We start from the raw sequence: 22,614 nt of genomic DNA on the forward strand, positions 1-22,614 counted from the left end.
ACTCCTTGACTTTATGCAAATAAAGCTTGCTGTGGCATTGTGATTTCCATCTTGAAAACTTGCTTGGTCTCTTTATTCTGGGAAATTCACCCCCTGGGGGTGGTGGGGGGGGGGTCCTGGTATGGAGGGAGGTGTATGAATGTGATAAACGAAATGGGGTGTTTGGCGGGGGAGGCGAAGCAATGGGATGCCCCCGCTAAGACTCTGAAGCAGGGTCTTGGGTGTTCGGGAGCGTGCAAATTCAGCTTGGAAACTGAAAATATCTTGGGTATACTGGTATGGCTCGCGGAAAACGCTGTCTGCCCTTCTAGTACTTTGGTGCCTGCGGTGACTGCGGGCAAATGCTTTGAGCCGCTTAGGTACGTTTGGGTACGTTTCTACCTGCATAGTGTTATAACGTCTTATAACGGGGTGCAAACCAGGCACCCCCATGAACCACCAGAAACCTCTTGAGTGCCCTTTTGTGATGACCTGTCACGGTGTGCTTTTTGTCTACATCCGAGTTTTGCAGTGAATGCAGGCGAAAGCCTTTGAGCTGCGTGGGCACTCTGTGTTTGCCCTCCTGTTGTTCAGTTATTATTACCGTTATTGTGCACATAACTGGATGTTGTGAGAAAATTCTCCTCTGATGTTCATATAGCGGCTATTAACTTGTGACCGTTTTTAAAGAAGAAAATTGCTTCTCTTGTCTTTGCTTCAAAGCTTTTATGACCTTTTACTGGTGCTAGGTTTGTTTAATGTGCCTCATGTGTTTACATGTGCTTTACCAGTCTTTGTGTTTGCTTGAGTGCCCTAGCTAGATTTCTCCTTTTTAGGCACCCTGCCTTCGTTCTAGAACTTGAAAGTTCATGAAATGTTAAGACATTTTTTAATGTGATTGTTTCAGCCTATTTTAAATCATTTTAAATACTTTTGATTCCGTTGGGAATTAGGGCCCAAAGGTCACCACAGTTTTGGTTGGGTCTTCCTCTTACCTAAACAGAAATACCCCCTACTTGACCCGACTGATCATAGCTGGCCTTTAGTTGATGATGGCATCCGGCCAAAGAAGTACACTCACAGTAATGAAGCCGCTATGGGTAAGATAGTAATAAAAGACAAGTGGCCATAACTTATTGGGCTTGAGGGAAAAAGACTCCTTAACTATGGTGGCTCAAGTCCACAATCAAGTCCACACCCCCAAAAAGCAGGCTTCTATCCAACAGACCTCAAATGCAGCCTTGCTCGATTCAATGAGGAAGGGCTGTCCCCGTCGTTCCGACAATGAGAATGAGTCTTGAAACTACTTATGTGCCTCCACCCTGACTCCCCTTAGGTTCACGTTTGAGCCCTTAGCAAACTCTATACCCTACTCCATAACGGTAAGTGGGGACCTATGGGGAGTAGGCATAGGGCAGAATGTGCAGAACCCAGATACATTGGGAAAACGGCCCATGTCTACACAAGGTAGCGATAGATTAACAGGTTTAGGAGGTGAAAGTGTGCCCCAGGAATATCCTACAGACCTGGAGTTGCTAGCCTGTGGGGAATTATCCTTTTCTGCCAGTCTGGCCGAGAAGGAGTCCAGATTGGGTGTGAGTTCGGGGGAAGGTGGGGAGGGGGCTGTTCCCCCAGTAAATAACACCCCTGTTTGGTCACCGGGTGCACCGATAGCTCCCCATGAGGAAAAACAAAAAGTAAATACACACGGGGGAGGGGACGGACACTAAGCCCCATTATATATTCACTGCCCCCAAAAGGCCTACTGAAAACCTAAACAGGGATTTTGAAAACGCTTTGGGGAGCCTGGAAAATGATATAACGTATATACACACAAATATTATGCCGGTGCAGGTTGGTAACCATATTGAGAATTCACTACCACTAGAAGCTTGTCTGGGACATGTTCACCCCCCACCCTTCTGCTTTGGGACAAAAGTAGGAGGTGGGAGTTTTGCTTTCCATAAAGGAGTCTCAGCTAGGGTGGAGGTCCCCTTACAGGCTGATTCTGAGGGTAGGGATTCCCTTAAAAATGAGAAGGCACTTTGTGGCTAGACCACTGTTAGCTACAAACCAAAAGTATGTGCAAATCCCCAATCAGATATTGGGTGACAGCCCATGGGTACATAAGAAAATAAATAGGAAGTTTTTGAATAAAAGCTTTCAGTGTGAGCGGAAATCGGTTGAACCAGCCCAGACTGAGATGATGCTCACTCTGGGTGCGGTTGCTAGGGCCCTTGAACTTGCTATGTCCATAATGAATAAATCCCAGAGGAACCTGGTACATGTGGTAACAGAACAAGGAAAAACGCTTGCCACAACGACGACGAAAATAACCGACTTTGAAGGACATATAAGGAGTCAGGAGGGTCGACCATCTTCCTCTCAGGGGCCTGTAGAACTACAACAACCAGTGCTGGGCGGTTCTGTCCTTCTGGGTGTATCGGAAGGTGAGGTAGGCATGTATTATGAGGGTGCCCAAACCACGGATGGTGGAAGGGTTCTACCTATGTGGCAGCAGGTCTCCCCAGCAACCTTGCAGGTAGTGGAAGACCTGTTAAAGGAGGTTGAACCCGACCAACAAAGTGTGGAAGAGGTGGCTCCGGTGGCGGACAGGTTTGAGATATTTACCTGAGGAAAGGGGGAAACAAGACAAGGGTTGCTGCCCTGTAATAAAATGGGCCCAAAAGCAAAAAATAAAAAGGGTTTGAAGAAAAATGGACGAAAGCGAGTAAATCAGTTCATCCAGAGGTTGTTGACACCCCCCCCCCTTCCCACACCCCGATACAGAGTAGGAAAGAGGCCCCCAGTAGAGTCACATGAGGGACCACACAAACTATTCCTCCGGCAGGGTTGAGTGAGGGAAACAGTCTTGAAGAAGTGATGCTGCAGATACTCTCAATCAATCCCTTAATCTACCTCAGATAAGATATGATTTAGAAACTGAGAGAGAGTGGGATACTGTGGGGAGAAAGCGAGAGAAACGGGCCCCTTGTGAGGATAATAGAAAAGTCGGACATGTACAATTTGTGGGGATTATAGGAGAGAGCCCAATTTCCCAAAGTTTTAGGAGAGAACAGAGCGTGGGGTCTCGACTATAATGGGGTTAAATGATTTAAACCCTGGGGCTGCCCCTTTTTTGATGTTGGAGGAATGCTGATTGGTAGTAAGGGGGGGGGGAGGAGATAAGTGGATGGATGTGACTAGGGGTGATGCCATAAATAAATTAGTTATGCATAAATTAGGCGCTAACCGACCTAACATCCAGAGATATAACCAAGTTGACATTTTGGAACCGCTTTAATATGGACAAAGTGATCCTTCATTTTCATCCAATATGGTACTTAACCAGGTACTTTCTGAAGAAGATGCAATTCGAGTCTGCGGTTATGACCTTTATTAATTACCCACTAAGGGTGGGGGGGGTCTACCTTGGTACCCAGGGCAAGTAGAGTTGATCATACTAATAACACTTATCACTAATAACACTTATCCAATTGAATATGGAAACCTCATGATAAAAGCATCAAGGATGGTATCAAGTGGCAGAGAATTCGAAGTATGTGCGGATGGTCAAAGCCACCCAGCACTGGTCTTGGGTAGCAGCTACTTTAAATGCGAGGCCAAGTAGACTACCAGGGAGGGAAACAGACACATAGCGGATGGTCTCAGTTGATGTTAACATCATGGAACTCCAAAGGTTCAGCTCACCTGTTCCAGCCTGAAAGTCTGGACCTGTTGAAATACGATTTGTTTGCCCTTCAAGAATGTTGGCTGTCTGAGGCTCCTGCCATTGATGCTTACTCTGTGTCTCTGACCCCGGCGATAAAGGGGGAGAGGGAACGCCCAATGGCGGGGTTCCTGACAGCTGTTTCCAAGAGAGTATGGGTGGAGGTCGAGGAAATGGTTAGTTTAAACTCTTCTGTTCAGGTAACTAAACTCATCTGGAACAAGGTGAATTTCCTGGGCAGACCCGATACCCTGCTAACAAACGTTTATTGGAATAACTTAAGAATGAACCAACAAGACATGCTCGATGCAGTTAGGAGATTCCTTAGTTGGGAAACAGAGGTGTGAACTCCATAATAATACATGGCGACCTAAATTGCTGATGTGTAGACTAGCCACAAGATAAAATTACCTCTGGCCTGGACAAATTAAGTAGGGGCAGAGGTAGGGCCTGGGGGAACCTTATGGAGGAATGGGGACTAATCATTCTAAATGGGAACATAAAGGGAGACAAAGTGCCACATGATACATGGCGGAGAGACGCGCAAAGTAACATTCTAGATTATATGTAAGTATTAGATGACATCTATCTTGAATTCAAATCGTTGCCTATGGTAGGATCCACGGCGAGTGATCATCTCCCGCTAAGCATTGAATGGTCGGTTCCATCGTTGAAGTTGAATCAGGGATGCTATCTGTTTGAACTCGAGGTGAACGTAGGGGGAAACAAAATATCTTGGAATGATTTCACTTTAAACAGAATCTTGGCCTCGGGGAGGTATATTGCCCCCTCGAGGAATGGGCGGTATGTAAGGGCACGTGAGCCATTTGGGAGCAGATCTATAAGTGTATGCCAATGAAAAAAAACAGGTAAAGTGATGTACAGACACAAGTTCGACTGAGTCATTGTACTCAAAAAGCAAGAATTGAGGAAATCAATAATGGAGCTTGCTAAAGAAGACAAGAGTGGTAGACTGCCCCTAAAGGCATCCTACAGGGGATGGATGAAACATTATCATCACCAATTGATCCTGAGAGAAGCCCGTAAAATGTTGGAGTTAATGGAGAGCAAAACTTCCCATGATTTTAGGAATGTAAATAAAAATGGTGACAAACTCCAAACGGGTGCCCAATTAAACCCTATTTCAGAAGCATAATGGAAGGCCCACTTTAGTGAGATCTATAAACCGCCAGGTGAGATTGACCAATTGTGGAACCAGGACATGATAAAAAAAAAAGGTTGATTGGGAGTTATTTTGGGACAATGACAACCTGCGGCACCTAATTAATAGGCGTTAAAAATATATGGCCCCTGGGCCCGATGGTTTGGCCATGTGCGTCTTGAAGAATAGTCCAGATACTTGAGTAGGTGTCCTAGACAGCATTTTTAGAAATATTCTGACGGCCAAAGTCGTACCACCATCGTGGCAAACAGCTATTGTCATCCCTATATTTAAAAAGGGGTCCCGGCTGAACCCCTTAAATTATAGCAGACCAATTTCCCTTTTGGATCATCAGGCTAAGATCTACACAGAAAATATGTACAAGAGGGGAGTTGAGGTGGAGATGCGCTAAACACCATATAAATAAGGAGCACTAATTATAAAATTGATGCTTTAATTGTTGTAGAAACAGCCGACACGTGTTTCGACACGCAGGTCGTTTTCAAGGCTGAGTAGTCACATGCAACATTTGATTTATCATATTATTCATGACAGAAAAGAGGATACAAAAGATTGTAACAATCACATTGAATTTGAAAAAAGTAAATACAGACCATATCACATAAAGTTAAAAAATAGTAGTGACATATAGCAAAAAAGATAGTGACATATAGCAAATATCATAATATTATATGAATAAGAATCATTGGCATACCGTAAACCATGGTTGGAGGGTGGAGTAAACAGAAGCAAACGGTAGTTGAAAATAATGAAACAAAAACAGAAAATATACAGTAAGAAACATGCTTAAACATTTGAGGAATACATCCTTCCTTAAATGGAAGAACAAAAGAAACACATAAAAAGGGGATTTCCTTGACCTATGCGCTACAATACCGGAGCCCCCAATCAAGCATGGTGTGCACACTTCACCCATGCAAATAATGAAATTGTGAACTAATCGGCACCAAAAGTTAAAGGACACACGTTGAGTAGAAACCAATAGCTAATGCAAAAGATACAAGATCAAAGTAATAAATTGAGCTTACCACAAGAACACAGAGTATATCGGAGAAATCAATAAATGGGAAATCCCTGTGTAGAACAAGCATGAATGTCAGTTGGACAACTCAAAACAAAGGATTGCTGATAATTGTAAGAAAATACAAGATATAACCCAAAATATTCGAGTCTACATACCACAAGAAGCAGAGCGTTATAAGTATTACGCTGGTGTCAAGTCCAAGCCGTGATGGCCGTAACCAATATATAACCTGAAAACCAATCAATAGAATATCTAAGTACTTCAGCCAGATAGTATGGAATCAAATCACTGACTATTCAGCAGCAAAAGATCAAACTCACTCGTTGGATCGAGCAGTCACAGTTACAGAGGAATTCCCCAGAGCAGTCATCTGTACCAAACATTGGAAAAAGATAAAGAAAAGGCAACCGACGTCACAGCGGTGACGTAGGTTGCGTCGCATGCATCTGGCGTCGCGTGAGTGACGTCAGATGTAAACAAACAGTTAAAGTGAAAATAAAAATAGGACTAAGCCGTCAAGTAGGGATAGTATAGAGAAAACTACTAATATGTGGCTGGTAACCAAATACTAATTAAAAAAGAGAAGGAAATAGTAGAAAAGAAGCAGCAGACGTCACAGCGGTGACGTCCGTTGCGTAGAACGCAGTTAACGTCGCCCTGATGACGTAAGTATATTCAAACAAAATAATAGTTATCTTGGACTCAAAGAGATAATTAGGATCAAATCCCTACCTATTCCAATGGTAGGGCATATCAAATATTTAAATTGAAATGGAAAAACATTTTTTATTAAAACTAAGGGTGCCAGTGCACACGAGCATGATGTAGCGGCTCCGGCAAAGTGCGTCTCCATGTCCTGTTCAAAAAACATACAATCCATTTTGATTCATTAATCAGAATTATTATAGAAATACAGACATCTCGTGGTCTGTGTTGAGACCCCGTGTGGTACAACGTACTAAGCAAATAATTTTCGCCTCCATTTGGCGCAATTTCAGCTCAAGGTTGCCACCCCTTTTCCCCTTATGAGCCTTCATCAGACCAATAAAGCGCAAGTCAGCAATGTCATCTAGCTGATGTTCCAATTGCCAATGAACGGCCAAGGGTGACTTTGGTTCAAGCATTTTAAGGCTAGACAAGTGTTCCCGGATTCGGATACGGAGTTGACGAATGGTGCTACCCACATACAATTTCTCACAGGGGCTGTTGCTAAATGCTAAATGCAAAACCTTTTGTGACCATTTTGGAACTCAAATTCAAATACGTGATTTTATTAATTGCAAGACTACTCATGTGGTCTATGCTATCATTTGTACCTGTGAGAAATTGTATGTGGGACTGGCTGGCGTAGGTGGTAGTGCAGCTCACACTTCAATTTCTCCAGTATTAACACCAACAGTGAATACTAGCGCACAGACCTCGAATGCGATAATCCACATCTTTTTGTTTTACATTTATTGTCGTTAGTCTGCGCCTGCTGACCTTCACTGCACAATAATGGCTGATTATATGTCTAATAGAGACAAGGATAGGGCAGCATTATTTGCCCCTAGGGGTAGCACAGAAAATCCATTCAAACGTAATTCTTCAGCACCTGAGACTCTTAAACAAAAATTTATTAAACTCGAACGTCTTTCGAAAAAAGAAATTAACAAGTATTGGGAGCAAGTTTCGCTCACCAATTATCTTGAGAACAATCTTATCCCTAGAGGCTTACGGATTCTCACATTCCCTAATTTTGATCACGAAGAGGATGCGGATCTAGCAGAACAATGGGTAGATAATTTAAACCAAAGCTCCAAACATATGTTGGAGCTACTAATTCTACATGCGACTAGAGAGCATAAACGTGTTCTAACTAAGATTCAAGTAATTAAAGAGGAAATCAGTCAAATGCCTAATGCAGAAGAAACTAAACATAAGAATTTTGAAAAAATGAATGAAATCTTAGTTGAGTATCAAGACGAAATTAAGCTGCGTAAATTTCGTAAATATTTTCGTGACGATAAAGATTATCGTCAGGATAGAGTCTATACTTTTCAACCCAAGTATGATGATATCAACACCCATTCTAAACCACCTTCAATAACTACTACCCCTGCTAGTTCTGATCCAGACTCAGAAACAGAACCAATTGAATCAGATGCTAATGAGGCACAGCCTGGTGTAACTCCCAATTTAAAAGGACAACTTTTTTTGGGCGAAATCAGGCGCTACAAAAAGGGCAATATCAGATTTGCCAACACCAAACAAGTCAGATTTACCAAACATCCAACCGTGTTTACTCCAACCATGCCAAGCACACCAGGGGCAGGAGGGGGGGTAAGCGGCAGCGGAAGCGGAAGTTCGGACGAGGACATGACTCGTTCAGGGATCTTGACGCGCTCAAAGAAACGTTTGGGACTATAGTTGATTCAGATTTGGTGATCAACCTTTCTGATCGGTCTGTCTTTTTCTCCCAGCAGTGGTACTAATTTTGTGAATTTTCAGGTCGATCTATTCAAATTTTTGAGGAAACTCAAATTAAAAAAGTTTTTTGCTACTCAAGTCAAAATGTATCAATCGAAAACTATACCTGATCCCCCGAGTTCCTTCAGTATTGGGGATTTAAATGTAATTGAGACCCTAGTCACCCTAGATCGCGAGGTCTGTTCACAGTCATGTGATGTTGCTCAAGATTTAAATATCAACCCACTGCATTTGAATCTCAAAGAATTGAAATCGAAGTCTAAATTTACACCTCAACTGCCTGCAGACAATGTCATTGAAACCTTCAACCAAGCACTCACACAAGACATCCATTCATATTTGGACAAACTAGTTGTCTCACATAAAAACAAAATAAGTAATCTTACTACTAAGCAAAGGAAAGCACTGCAAAACTTGGCCAAAGACCCTTCAATTGTTATCAAGGAGGCCGATAAAGGGGGCAATATTGTTATACTTAATACTTTTGACTACATAACTATGGGTTGCAAACATTTGCATACCCCTGGTTGCTATGAAACTCTTGACTCCAACCCTGTCAAACGTGTGATAACTGGTCTCCTAGAATTAATTGACATCTGGTATCAAAGAGGTTTTCTTACTGATGATGAGAAACATTTTTTGTCCAACACTAATCCTACCATACCGACCATGTACTTTCTGCCGAAGATACATAAACCTTTTGAGACCTTACCTGAGGTCCGGCCCATCATGAGTGGTATCAATTGGGCCACTGAAGGCCTCTCGAAATATCTGGATGAGGCACTTAAACCTTTTGTTATACAAATGCCATCCTACATACGTGATAGTACCCACATTTTACAGTCCTTGCAAGATATTATTTGGGAACCAGATTATCTGTTGGCAACAATTGATGTAGTTGCACTCTATACTAATATTAATCATGATTTAGCACTACAGACAATTGACTATGTGTTTAGGAAAACCTCAGCATCCTATTCTGACCATGTATCTATGTTGAAGCAATTCTTACAATTTGTACTCGGGAACAATATGTTTATTTTCAATGACCAATTCTATCTGCAGGTGAGGGGGGTTGCCATGGGGGCCAAGTTTGCACCCTCCTTGGCTAACCTTTTTATGTCTTTCTATGAAGAAACGCATATCCTCAATCAAGTGCAATTTGTGTCAAATATTGTGATGTGGCGTCGTTACATTGACGATATTTTTCTAATTTGGAAAGGGTCTGAAGACTCTTTCACTACTTTTCTAGGTCATGCCAACACCAATAGGTTTGGAATTCGCCTTATTGGTCTTTTGAACTCATGTGAAATTGACTTCTTGGATTTACATATCTTTGTTGTAGGAAACACTGTACTTACCAATACTTTTAGAAAACCTACTGAAGTAAATTCAATTTTGGCTGCACAGAGCAATCACCAACGTGCTATTATTGATAACATCCCAACGGGAGAATTTCATAGAGCCAGACGTAATTGTACTCTATCCAGTGACTACAAAAGAGAATGCAATATCCTTAATCAACGCTTCCTCAATCGAGGGTATAAGAGTTCAGTTATTTACAAGGCTTACTCCAAATTCACCCAAACTCATCAACGTGACCTCCTGACTAATGTGACTAGGTCAAAAGAGCATCCCTCACATATCTCACTAATCACTCCATTCACGAATGATTCTTCATTGCTATATAAAATGGTTGCAAAGCATTGGCATATTCTAAGACTTGACAAAGATTTACAACCATTCTTGACTCCAAAGCCCAAATTTACCTTTACAAGATCACCTACGATCAAAAGTATTGTGAGTCCTTCATTTTTTGATAACCAACCAAGTTCTTCTATGTGGTTAAAACAACCGGGGGGTTTTCATAAATGTGGTAATTGTAACCAATGCCCTTGGGCTGTTGCTAAATGCAAAACCTTTAGTGACCATTTTGGAACTCAAATTCAAATACGTGATTTTATTAATTGCAAGACTACTCATGTGGTCTATGCTATCATTTGTACCTGTGAGAAATTGTATGTGGGTAGCACCATTCGTCAACTCCGTATCCGAATCCGGGAACACTTGTCTAGCCTTAAAATGCTTGAACCAAAGTCACCCTTGGCCGTTCATTGGCAATTGGAACATCAGCTAGATGACATTGCTGACTTGCGCTTTATTGGTCTGATGAAGGCTCATAAGGGGAAAAGGGGTGGCAACCTTGAGCTGAAATTGCGCCAAATGGAGGCGAAAATTATTTGCTTATTACGTTGTACCACACGGGGTCTCAACACAGACCACGAGATGTCTGTATTTCTATAATAATTCTGATTAATGAATCAAAATGGATTGTATGTTTTTTGAACAGGACATGGAGACGCACTTTGCCGGAGCCGCTACATCATGCTCGTGTGCACTGGCACCCTTAGTTTTAATAAAAAATGTTTTTCCATTTCAATTTAAATATTTGATATGCCCTACCATTGGAATAGGTAGGGATTTGATCCTAATTATCTCTTTGAGTCCAAGATAACTATTATTTTGTTTGAATATACTTACGTCATCAGGGCGACGTTAACTGCGTTCTACGCAACGGACGTCACCGCTGTGACGTCTGCTGCTTCTTTTCTACTATTTCCTTCTCTTTTTTAATTAGTATTTGGTTACCGGCCACATATTAGTAGTTTTCTCTATACTATCCCTACTTGACGGCTTAGTCCTATTTTTATTTTCACTTTAACTGTTTGTTTACATCTGACGTCACTCACGCGACGCCAGATGCATGCGACGCAACCTACGTCACCGCTGTGACGTCGGTTGCCTTTTCTTTATCTTTTTCCAATGTTTGGTACAGATGACTGCTCTGGGGAATTCCTCTGTAACTGTGACTGCTCGATCCAACGAGTGAGTTTGATCTTTTGCTGCTGAATAGTCAGTGATTTGATTCCATACTATCTGGCTGAAGTACTTAGATATTCTATTGATTGGTTTTCAGGTTATATATTGGTTACGGCCATCACGGCTTGGACTTGACACCAGCGTAATACTTATAACGCTCTGCTTCTTGTGGTATGTAGACTCGAATATTTTGGGTTATATCTTGTATTTTCTTACAATTATCAGCAATCCTTTGTTTTGAGTTGTCCAACTGACATTCATGCTTGTTCTACACAGGGATTTCCCATTTATTGATTTCTCCGATATACTCTGTGTTCTTGTGGTAAGCTCAATTTATTACTTTGATCTTGTATCTTTTGCATTAGCTATTGGTTTCTACTCAACGTGTGTCCTTTAACTTTTGGTGCCGATTAGTTCACAATTTCATTATTTGCATGGGTGAAGTGTGCACACCATGCTTGATTGGGGGCTCCGGTATTGTAGCGCATAGGTCAAGGAAATCCCCTTTTTATGTGTTTCTTTTGTTCTTCCATTTAAGGAAGGATGTATTCCTCAAATGTTTAAGCATGTTTCTTACTGTATATTTTCTGTTTTTGTTTCATTATTTTCAACTACCGTTTGCTTCTGTTTACTCCACCCTCCAACCATGGTTTACGGTATGCCAATGATTCTTATTCATATAATATTATGATATTTGCTATATGTCACTATCTTTTTTGCTATATGTCACTACTATTTTTTAACTTTATGTGATATGGTCTGTATTTACTTTTTTCAAATTCAATGTGATTGTTACAATCTTTTGTATCCTCTTTTCTGTCATGAATAATATGATAAATCAAATGTTGCATGTGACTACTCAGCCTTGAAAACGACCTGCGTGTCGAAACACGTGTCGGCTGTTTCTACAACAATTAAAGCATCAATTTTATAATTAGTGCTCCTTATTTATATGGTGTTTAGCGCATCTCCACCTCAACTCCCCTCTTGTACATATTTTCTGGTACCAGCCAGGGTGGACTGGCTGGCGTAGGTGGTAGTGCAGCTCACACTTCAATTTCTCCAGTATTAACACCAACAGTGAATACTAGCGCACAGACCTCGAATGCGATAATCCACATCTTTTTGTTTTAAGATCTACACAGGCCTGGTATTACGAGACCTAAGAAAATGGGCCAAGGAAAAGGGAAAAATTGATATTTTCCAAACAGGTTACTGTTGGGGATTGGGGGCCGAGATGAATGGCTTTTTGCTAGAACTGCTAAAGAAGGGGGCAAGGAAAAGAGATAGGCCATTATACATAGCTTTCATAGATTTTTCTACGGCCTTCAATGCTGTCCAGAGGTACCTGCTATGGTCTAAATTGGACAAATGGGGATGCCCAACTGCCTTACTGGCAATCCTGATGGCCTTACATACGAACACCAGTGTGTGCCTGTATGGACAGAGAAGGGAATCTAACCTCCCCAATTAGCACAGCAAGAGGACTGAAACAGGGTTGCTTACTGGCCCCTATTTTATTCCTCCTTTTCCTCTATGACCTGGGAGATGCTTTAACTGATGTACATTTCTTCCCTCCCAATTGAATGATAGAAAGTTCAACTATGTTTTGTACACTTACAATCTTATCCTAATGGATTTTACCCAGTGGGGTTACAGTGTCAGTTGAAAGCTTTGGAGTCCTTTGTTGATAAGAACATGTTAACAATAAATGTCCCAAAATCAAAAATCTTACCTTGGCATAAGGGCCAGGGAAAGGTAGGTGGTCCATAGGGGGAACCTCTCTAGAGAAAGTGGACAGCTTTGTGTACCTGGGTTTCTCAATTTTCTCGAGAGAAAATGGTGCGCGACGGCTAATGGGGGGAAAAAAACAAAAGACCAAGGCCTTGGCCGCTCAGGAAAGCTGTGTTAACAAGAAATCCGGACACTTCTCAATAATCCCCGTACAAGAGTTTTATTGTAAAAAGGTGGTCCCAGTGATGACTTATGGTTGCCGAGGTTTCAATCTTTGCTCTTAAAGGACAATGGTGTAAGCTTGAGGGAGCCTTTTGGAGAACAGTGCTGGGATTGCCAGATAATGTTCCATTCTCTGTCCTAAGGTATGAATTGAGTCTGGTGTCATTGGAAGCGATAGCCAAATGGAAACATCTTAACTTCCTACAAAAGATTTGTATGGCAGAAGAGGGTTCGATTTGGAACCTGTTAAAGTGTGGGCTAGACTCAAACTCCCCGGATGGTCTTATTGATTGGTTCGGTCAGTGCCTTGACATTTTAACTGCCATCGACTCTTCAGTGGATTACTTAGTAATGTACCCACGGAAAGTAAAAAAGAGGTTTTGGGACGCCAACTGGATTGCTACAATTGACCACGTTAGGAAGGGCCACCTATATACAAACTTGTTATTAGACATCAGACACTATAATACTTTACCATATTACCTGAGGAGATGTCTGCGGCAATACTGGCGATCCCAGTGCTTACGCTTGAATTTGCTTCCAACAAGTGAATTATTGGATGCCGGGGGGGGGAATAGAGCGAAGTTACAGATACTGGTGATTCTGCAAAAAGGAGAACGTTACAGAAACCCTTTACCATCTATTGGCAATCTGCCCTGAATTGTCACTGACACGCAAAACTCGGTTCTCGCATCTTTTGAAGCTATTTAGAATGGGCCATATGGACTGGGTCTGGCGATGCATTTTTACACATAAAGCCTTCAAATGGTCCCTAGCTGCTATCCGCTTCATACCACCCAGTAAAATATGCCTCTTGTAGATAGTCTTATAGATTTGTACTGACTTTGGTAGACAATTTATTTTTTAAATCTTAATATTATCCATGGGAGATTTCTAAAATGGTTTCTAAGATTGTTGTTAAATGCAAATTTGGAATTGTTTTCTTTTTACACGCGTATTCACATGTTTTAACAAAAAGGCTGACATTTTTACTTTTGGTAATATATTACAGGCACCTCTTCTTGTTCTCATGCAGAGACCTCAACAGGCTCAGATTCTCTTTCTCAAGACCAAAGGGGCTTCTCAGATTCTCCTTCTCAAGTGGAGCCGTCAAAAGGGCCAGATTCTCCTCCTTGAGTGGAGACCAAAGGGGCTGCTCCAATTTTCCATCCCAAGTGGTGCTCAAACAAGCTCAGATTCTGTTTTACCAATGGATGCCACAACAGGCTCAGATTCTCCTTCTCAAGTGGAGCCCACAGGAGGAAGTTCTCTTACAGACTCTGGGCACCTTCCACCACCCCTCTCTCGTCAGCAGTTGCTGGCTCTTGCTTATAGACGCCAGCAGGCTCCTTGCTTTATTTCTGGTGGTCTGATTCACCCTCTGTGCCTATCTACCAGGGTCCGACAGCCTTCCTGGGCATGCCTCTGGATACAGTGCCATTCTCACCATCTGAGGGGTATGGTGCCCTGCTCTCCTCAGTCTCTCCATGGCCCTCGCCACCCTTGGTCCTCTCTGCTCTCCTGAACCTTCACTGGGCTCTGTTTCCACTGATGTGAACGGCATTCCTGCCTCCCCTTGCGTAACCAGATGCTCTTTTATTCTCATACGTTCAGGTATCTGCTCCTGATTGGCTGGGCAGTCAGGTGATTCACTGCCGTGGGCTGGGTGGATGTAAGGTTTTCCAATTCATAGCTCTGGGAGAGGACATTAATAGGGCTGGTCGCCATCTTGGAAATTTGAGTTTGGAGAGTTTACTTGGAGACGAGCTGGTTTACCACTCCCTCAGATTTACTATCTTGTTTGCAGAAAAATGGTTTAAGGCTGGGAAATTTCAAAGAGTGTTTCCCATGCAGATTAAGGGGGTATATCTGCTTTGATTTGGGAAGGCCATGCTGCTGAATGGGTAGTAGGAGTTTTTTCACTGTAGTCTTCTGGCTCAGTGAAGGGGTGTATTGTTTTGTAGATGAAGTGAGTGTCAGGATGCATTTAGGATGCCACTTAAAGTAATGTTCTGACTCCCTGCTTGATAATGTAGTTATGAGGAGGTGGATTCTCTTCCTTTAAGTCCAGAAGTTAAAGCGTGGGTGTCTTATTTGATGATCACATGAGCGTGACACTGCAGATTGTTGCACTGGTCGGCAGCTGCTATTACCGCCTCAATAGGCTAGGGGGAAGGTCTTACCCTTACTTGACACTATCCAGTGGCCCTAATCATAATTCCTGCTGTCAACACAAGCCTAGACTAGGCTAATGTGCTCTGTGCCTACCTCCCTGCGCCTGATTATCACATCCCAAATCAATGTGTTAACATAGGGTAGGATAATGATGCATTTCTTGCCTGTGAAAGTTGACCACTTTCGCACCACGGTATGTAATTTGCACATTCGTCTATGTTCCATCTCGTGCCCTTAGAAGCAGGGACCAATTGTTGCCCCCACCTCTACGTTGAACCTGGTTTCTAAAGGAGGGGGAGGTTTATTCACAGTTCAAGCTGCTAAATTATGGAAACAACTCGTCAGTAACCCCAGACATTCCTCCACATGGGATAAGAAAGGGAGGATGAGCAACCAAATGGAGGTCTGGCGTTGACAGTCCTCTTCCATTTTGAAAAAGTCAGTTGTGCCAATCTCTTGCTCCACTGCCGCTGTAGCATGCATGTTTGTCATTGAATGCAGTGGTTCAGTCTCACTCTCTTGTATCCTGTTTCCCTTTCAGGTGGGTTGGACGCTGAGGTTGGCGAGAGAGGGAAGAGTCTGTCGATGGGCCAGAGGCAGCTGGTGTGCTTGGCACGAGCCCTTCTCACCCAGGCCAAGGTAACGTGCATGTGGGATGTGCTCCCCTGTAGGCAGGCAACCGGAACAAGTGAGTTATGCAGAGCAAAGTGGAAAAATAAGCATTGGGACCCCAAGTACATGTGAAGCCCGGTCCTCCAACACACAGCCCATCCCTGGCCCTCCGGGGTGCTTGCATGATCGGATGCACAGCACAGCTGCTTCTAAGGGATAGTCCAAGAGCTCACAGCTTTCCTTTATGATTGTGTTTAGTTTGTCAGAAGACTAAGGTCCAAAATCCCTGATTTAGTTTTCTTTCCTGAGCTCCTGCAAGGGCCATGTCCAAAAATGAGAACTTCTCTATTTCTTCCTCTTCCACCGTCACTGTCTACAGTGCCTATAGTCGTAACACTCCATCCCTACTTATCGTATTTATTAATTAGTTTCAAGCCATTTAAACCGGTGAAAGCTGCACTCTACTGGAGTTTTAGAATGTCTTTGCTAGTAGGCCAAGCAATCATTGTTGGTGATCTATTCATTGTGGATAAGTCCAAGGTTTGTGTTATGGAGGTGGGTTGGGGAGGTAGGCGTGGCTGACACCCAGGAAGATGGCTGCTTGAGCTTGTGGCTCCATCTTCATCCAGCGCAGTAAGAAAATGGAACACGTTTCATTTGGCGAAGACGCAAGAGAAACAAACATTTGTCTATCAGAAATAATGGAGATAAGGAAATCGTCCGTTAGCTAGGCTGAGATATTAGTGCTTGTAGCCTATGACCACTTGTTGCTGTATATGCTGCAAGACAATAGGGGCTTATCAGAGAACATCTACGGCACTGGATGGTGACGAGCAGCAGCCTCAGTGTAAGTGAGTGAAACAAGTGTTTATGTTAAAGATCATTTATACCACGCACTATCCGCGGGCGCTCTGGTGGATCCGAAAGGTAAGAGTGTGGGGAGGGAAGAGGGGAGGAGTGTAGGGTATAGCGGGAATTGGTAGAGCGAGAGTTGTGATGTCCTGTGGACAGCTTCAGATCGGTTTGCATCGTTCGCTGAGCTTGGGTGTGATTTGCGGCTCAATAGATTCCCATGTGCTGTTGTGCAGGGCTATATGTGGTTTGTTTTGTCATTGCATTGTGGTGCAGTGTGTGCGGATTGCTTTGCAGGGACGTGGTTGTCTTTGTTTTGCATTTGAGAAATGTATACAGAGCTTGCGGTTTTAGGGTTGGGTTAGTAGGACTTATTCTTACCTTGTTGCTTTCGATTTCTGTGCTCATTGTGTCCGTCTGTGCCGTATGTTTGGTGATTTGTAACAGTTTGTTTGCCTGCTATTGCGCTATGTGGAGGCTTTCTCTCTATTTGTCTTGTTCTTTGGGCACATGAGGTTGTGTGGGTCTTCCCCCCCCCCCCGTCCCCAGGCTGGAGATGGCTAGGGATTGGGGGTTTGGTTGTCTCCCTGGGTATCTTGTCCACGATTCCTTGTCCACCAAGCACCGGGTTTACTAAGGGTGCCCGTTATTGGTTGATACTCCCTGTGATTGCCTAGTGGGCATGAGGTTGTGCTGGTCTTCCCCCACCCCTGCGCTGGAGATGGCTATGGATTGGGGGTTTTGGCGGTCTCCCCGGCTTTCTTGTGTGTGATTCCCCACCCACCGAGGACCGGGTGCACTACGCCTCCTGGCGGGTAAACCTGTTATTGGCTAATGCTCCCCTGCCTGTAGCTGGGGTTCTCGATTCTGGGGTAATGACTAGCGTGGGGTATTGAGGGGGTGGTTCTTTTGGGCTCTCTCCCTACTTGCTCCTGCCATGTATGCTTGTTGAGTTGTGGTCTCTATTTCCAGTGTAGTATTTGTTTTTCCTAGTCTTTCCCTTCCGATTTTGAGGTGAAGAGCCAAGTTAAGTAGTTTTCTGGATTTCAGGTGATCATTTGTATTGTGTATGTCTTTTGCGAGGAAGTTCCAAGTTTTTGCTGCCAGGTGGATGAAAGATGACACCCCAAGTTTTTTTTTTTTTTGTATTGTTTCGGTTCTAGGCGAATGTCATTGCTTTATCTGAGTGTTCTTGCTTGTTGGTAGATGGTTATTTTCTTTTGTAGGAATTCTGCTCCTTGGCCGTGGATTGCTCTGTGTTTTATGTATAGTGTTTTGAATCTTATTCGTTGTTTGACGGGTAGCCAATGTAGCATTTCTAGCACTGGGGTGATGTGGTCCCTTCGTAGTAGTCTGAGCAGGAGTTATAGGCTGTTGGCGTAGTCTATTCTGGACATGATGATGGTAAGTGTTTAAAGGGTATAGGAGAGGAAAGGTATGATCCTTTTTACTGTGTGTAGGAGGAAGAAACATTTCTTGATTATTGTGTTTACTTGTGGTTCTAGTGTTAGTTCGTTGTCCATCAGGACTCCAAGATTTTTGACTGTTGTCGATGAAGTCGGGACAGTTCCTAGTTCTGTGGGCCATGGAATCTAGTGGTTGTTTTCCTGGGTTTTGGGTACAACCATTATTTCGGTTTTGCCTGTTTTGAGTTTCAGGCTGTTTGTGTCCATCCATTGATAGAGTTCTTGTAGACAGACTTCCATCGTTGTGTTTTCTTCTTGTGTGTCTTCTGTTGGATGATCGTGGTGTTCTGGGCATAGTTTCAGCTACTGTTCAGTGATATGATGAATGCGGTCTCAGCTATTAAAGGGTGGTATGATGAAAGCAGTCCCAGCTATTAGAAAGTGGTATAATGGAAGCAGTGCCAGCTATTAGAGGGTGGTATGATGGAAGCAGTCCCAGCTATTACAGGGTGGTTGTCATGGCCATGGGCCCAGAACCCCAGACCCGCACCATCAAGGCTCGAGATCAAGGGGCAACACAACCTTTTATTGTCCCTTGAGGACAATACGACTTGGAGAGCCCAGCTGGACTCAGGCCAGGCTCATAAATAAATGTGCACTAGCACATTTTATTTGGTGCAGGTACTTGCTTTCCCCTGGAGGGGCCCCCATGTGCTTTGGGTCAGGCGTGGCTGCTGGGGAGAGGCAGAATGCACGTGTAAGCATCCTTTTAGGAGTGACAGGGTGGGGCCGATGAGTCGTGACTATGGGCAGGGCCAGAGCAGGCTATACAAGCCTGCTTTGCCTCCCAGCACGCGCTTTGCGTAATTCTGCTTTTGTAGCGTAACGCTCACCGCCGCCTAAGCGCATATTACCTGCTTCCAGCTACCAGCCAGAGTGCACCTTACCTGTCTTCAGCTACTCACCAGAGCGCATCTTACCTGTTTCCAGCTACCAGCCTGAGCGCATGTTACCTGTCTTCAGCTACTCGCCGGAGCGCACCTTACCTTGTCCCCAGCTACCAGCCGCAGCACTTACCTTGCAATCCGCTTCCTTCGGCATGCATCATTGTGGACTCTGGCATTCATCTTCCATCTCCAGACCTCCGGATAGCAGCGCTCCAGCCCGACGTTGTGACAGACGGTGCCTGCAAGGGAAAAAAGACAAAGTTAGAAACCGCTAAGACATTACATTTAAGGTCACACTTAGACAAATCGTCGCGCTTGACCTAAAACCAACACTCACCATCTGTTGGAACATCGTGGACTCCATTCTCTTCCCATTTGGCCTTGCTTCTTGCACCGCAACTACCGCTGGGCCGCATATCACCTATTGGGAGAAAGCAGAGGAAAGACATTATTAAAAGGATACGGACAATAATCAAGAATCAATACTACAATATTTTAAAAGCCAAAAGACACTTAACTTTAGGAGTAGTTCAGCCACAGCCGGCCTGGGCTGCCACGCACATGGATCAGTGAAGGAATTCTGTCCATTCAACGCGCCCCTGCTGTTAGAAGCAGGACGGAAGGCTCACCATCATCAATCAACAGGTGAGAGATCTCCCATATCCTCGCAGGGGCAGTGCCAACAACCAGCGCAGTCCACAGCACAAGAGCAGGGGAAGAAACCTGACAAGGGGAATTCACTTCCAGGGAGGGCTGCAACGTGCCCCAACATCCCCACGGAGACCAGGTGAGCGTAACAGAACGCAAAGCCGCTACGAATCTCTGCCTGGGCGTTATGGAAACCTCGGAAACAGACCAGTTGGCCCAACTACTGGGGGAATTGCGGGCTGAAATTCATGCCTCCAGACACGAAACCAATGCTTTAAGGAGGGATCTTATTGTAACTCGAGAACAAACTGACGATTTGGCAAGATAAATGCTTCAGTCCCACGCGGGCGTGGTCCCACTACCAGGACTTGCCGCAGCCATAATCACCCGTTCAAGTGGTTCTCTCTGGTTCAGTGCCATTGGCCCCACCCGAACGCTTTACCGGCGAGCCTAACAAGTACGCTATATTCATGAACCAATGTCGCCTCCATTTTTTGTGCCAGCCTGGGGCTTTTCCTAATGATCAAGCCAGAATTGCATTTGTACTCTCAAATTTAGGAGGTAGTGCAGAAGACTGGTCGATACCATTAATAAACCAGGATTATCCACTACTTCGAGACTTTGGGGAATGTCGGCGGGAAATGGAAAAATTGTTCGCAAGACATACTCAAGGACAAGCTTTGGACAACAAATTACTGTCACTTAGACAGGGAAACCCAGACCTATTGACCTACATCGCCCCTTTTAATCGTCTTGTAGCACAAACAAACTGGCCAGGAGAAAAAAGGACTACGCTCTTTTATCGAGGGTTACGTGGGGAACTTAAGGATGTTCTATCCCAAGTGGTCAATCCCCCGAGGCATGTTCGGAATACATCAACTTGACTGTGCAGCTCGATCACAGATTGCAAAATCGAAAGATGGATTGCACAAGGCTGAAAGGGAGAAAAGGAGGCAACAGCAGCTCTGCTTATACTGCGGGAGAGCAGGACGTTTCCTCTGAGAATGCCCAGTGAAACCACCCAAGAAATTAGTCAGAGCAACGGACAATGGTGACGAGGATAAGGAACAGGATTCGGGAAACTCCAATGCCCGACAAACGTAGGGGTCCACTTGTCGAGCGAAAAGAATGAATCCGTACAGACCTCACATCTAGTCATCCCGGTACTTTTGGTCAACCATAAACAGCCGTCAAAGGTACATGCCTTGGAGGCATATATTGATAGCGGAGCTGTGGGAAATTATATTGATCAAGATCTGGCTGCACGAATGGGCCTTCCTCTCCAACAGAAGCTGAAATCGGAAAACATCACAGCAGTGGATGGTTCTCAGTTATCATCCGGGCCAGTGACGCAGCATACCGAAAAAGTCATGCTTATGACTTGCGACAAAACTGAGCTCCTTATGCTAGGCAGCCCCTCCCTCTTATCCAAACTCAGCTCAGAATACGCCAACTTCACTATTGATGGCAACAACATAAAAGTAGCAAAGGAAGTGAAGACTCTAGGCTTCTACCTAGACGCTACCTTGAACTTCACCAAACAAGTCAACTCCCTAGCTCTGCTACCGCACATACGTGCAAATTAATCAGGGCTAGTAAACAATTCCTCTCTACTGACAGCTGCCTTATTCTCACTAGAGCCCTTATACTTTCCAAATTGGATTACTGTAACACGCTCTACATAGGTGCGAACAAACAGATCACCCACAAAATACAGGTTCTCCAGAATAATGACTTGAGAGCAGCACTCAAGATGAATAGAAATGAACATATCTCCTCTACTAGACGAAAACATAAATGGCTATCTACCTCGGATAAAATCCAACTTAAAATCGCCACCCTCACATACAAGTGCCTTAATAATAGAGCCCCGCCGAACCTTACTGAAAAAGTCTGCAGAAAAACCTCTCTCAGACCGACTAGAATAGCCAACTCCAACTGTCTCCAAGTACCATGCTTCAAACTCTCCACTATTGGGGGACACAGCTTCCCAGTTAAAGCTGCGCAATTAGAGAACTCCCTACCGCCCGGTATCAGAGAACACCAATCCCTTTCCAAATTCAGACAGAATTTAACTAATTGGCTGAAAGAAAATGATAAATAACCATCCGGATAAACACTCCTCCGACCATGTATACTCTCCATCACCGTACATCCTTTTGCTCATCGATTGTCCACTATGTTAGTCCCTTCTGGACACCCTGTCTATGTTGTACTGTGATCACTTTTGAACCCAACTATTCATCTAATTTATATTGTATTTATCACTATGTATCTCATGTACCTAATGTTGCCTATGCACTCGATGTACCCATGTAACTAAGTTGAAAGTATCCTTATTTTCCTGCGCCCTGATGCACAAACAAACGTCTCAGGTTGGTCATCAAGAAGACATCTCCTTCGATCTCATCAGTGCTCCTTAGTTCCAGATGATATTAGGAATGCCTTGGCTGGAATCCCACAACCCTAGGATCGACTGGAGAAAACGCGTTCTGACCTTTCCTCAAGAGTGTGCTAACGCTTGCTACAACAAGGATGTGAGCAACCTGAACCCCAAGACAAAAACTATTCTGGGGCTCACTGGTTCCTTACCACCAGAATATCTGGATTACCAGGATGTTTTTCAGAAAGAGCAAGCGAACACTCTACCTCCACACAGGCCTTACGATTGCCAAATTGACCCGGTGCCCAGAGCCCAAATCCCCTGCAGTTGAATTTATGCCCTAACGGAGCAGGAAAACCATCATCTAAAA

At 43.9% G+C, this 22,614-nt stretch overlaps 1 protein-coding gene across 1 annotated transcript in view; it reads left to right on the top strand.

Moving 5' to 3' along the window:
* The window catches only part of ABCC10 (ATP binding cassette subfamily C member 10), a 609,641-nt gene that overhangs the window by 513,260 nt on the left and 73,767 nt on the right, over nt 1-22,614 (top strand). The window contains 1 exon segment of the mRNA XM_069608805.1: nt 15,938-16,035. Within this exon segment, the coding sequence (XP_069464906.1) occupies nt 15,938-16,035 (98 nt within the window).

This window comes from Ambystoma mexicanum, chromosome 4q (assembly GCF_040938575.1).
Source record: "Ambystoma mexicanum isolate Mex_15411 chromosome 4q, UKY_AmexF1_1, whole genome shotgun sequence".
In the NCBI taxonomy this organism is placed as follows: domain Eukaryota; kingdom Metazoa; phylum Chordata; class Amphibia; order Caudata; family Ambystomatidae; genus Ambystoma; species Ambystoma mexicanum.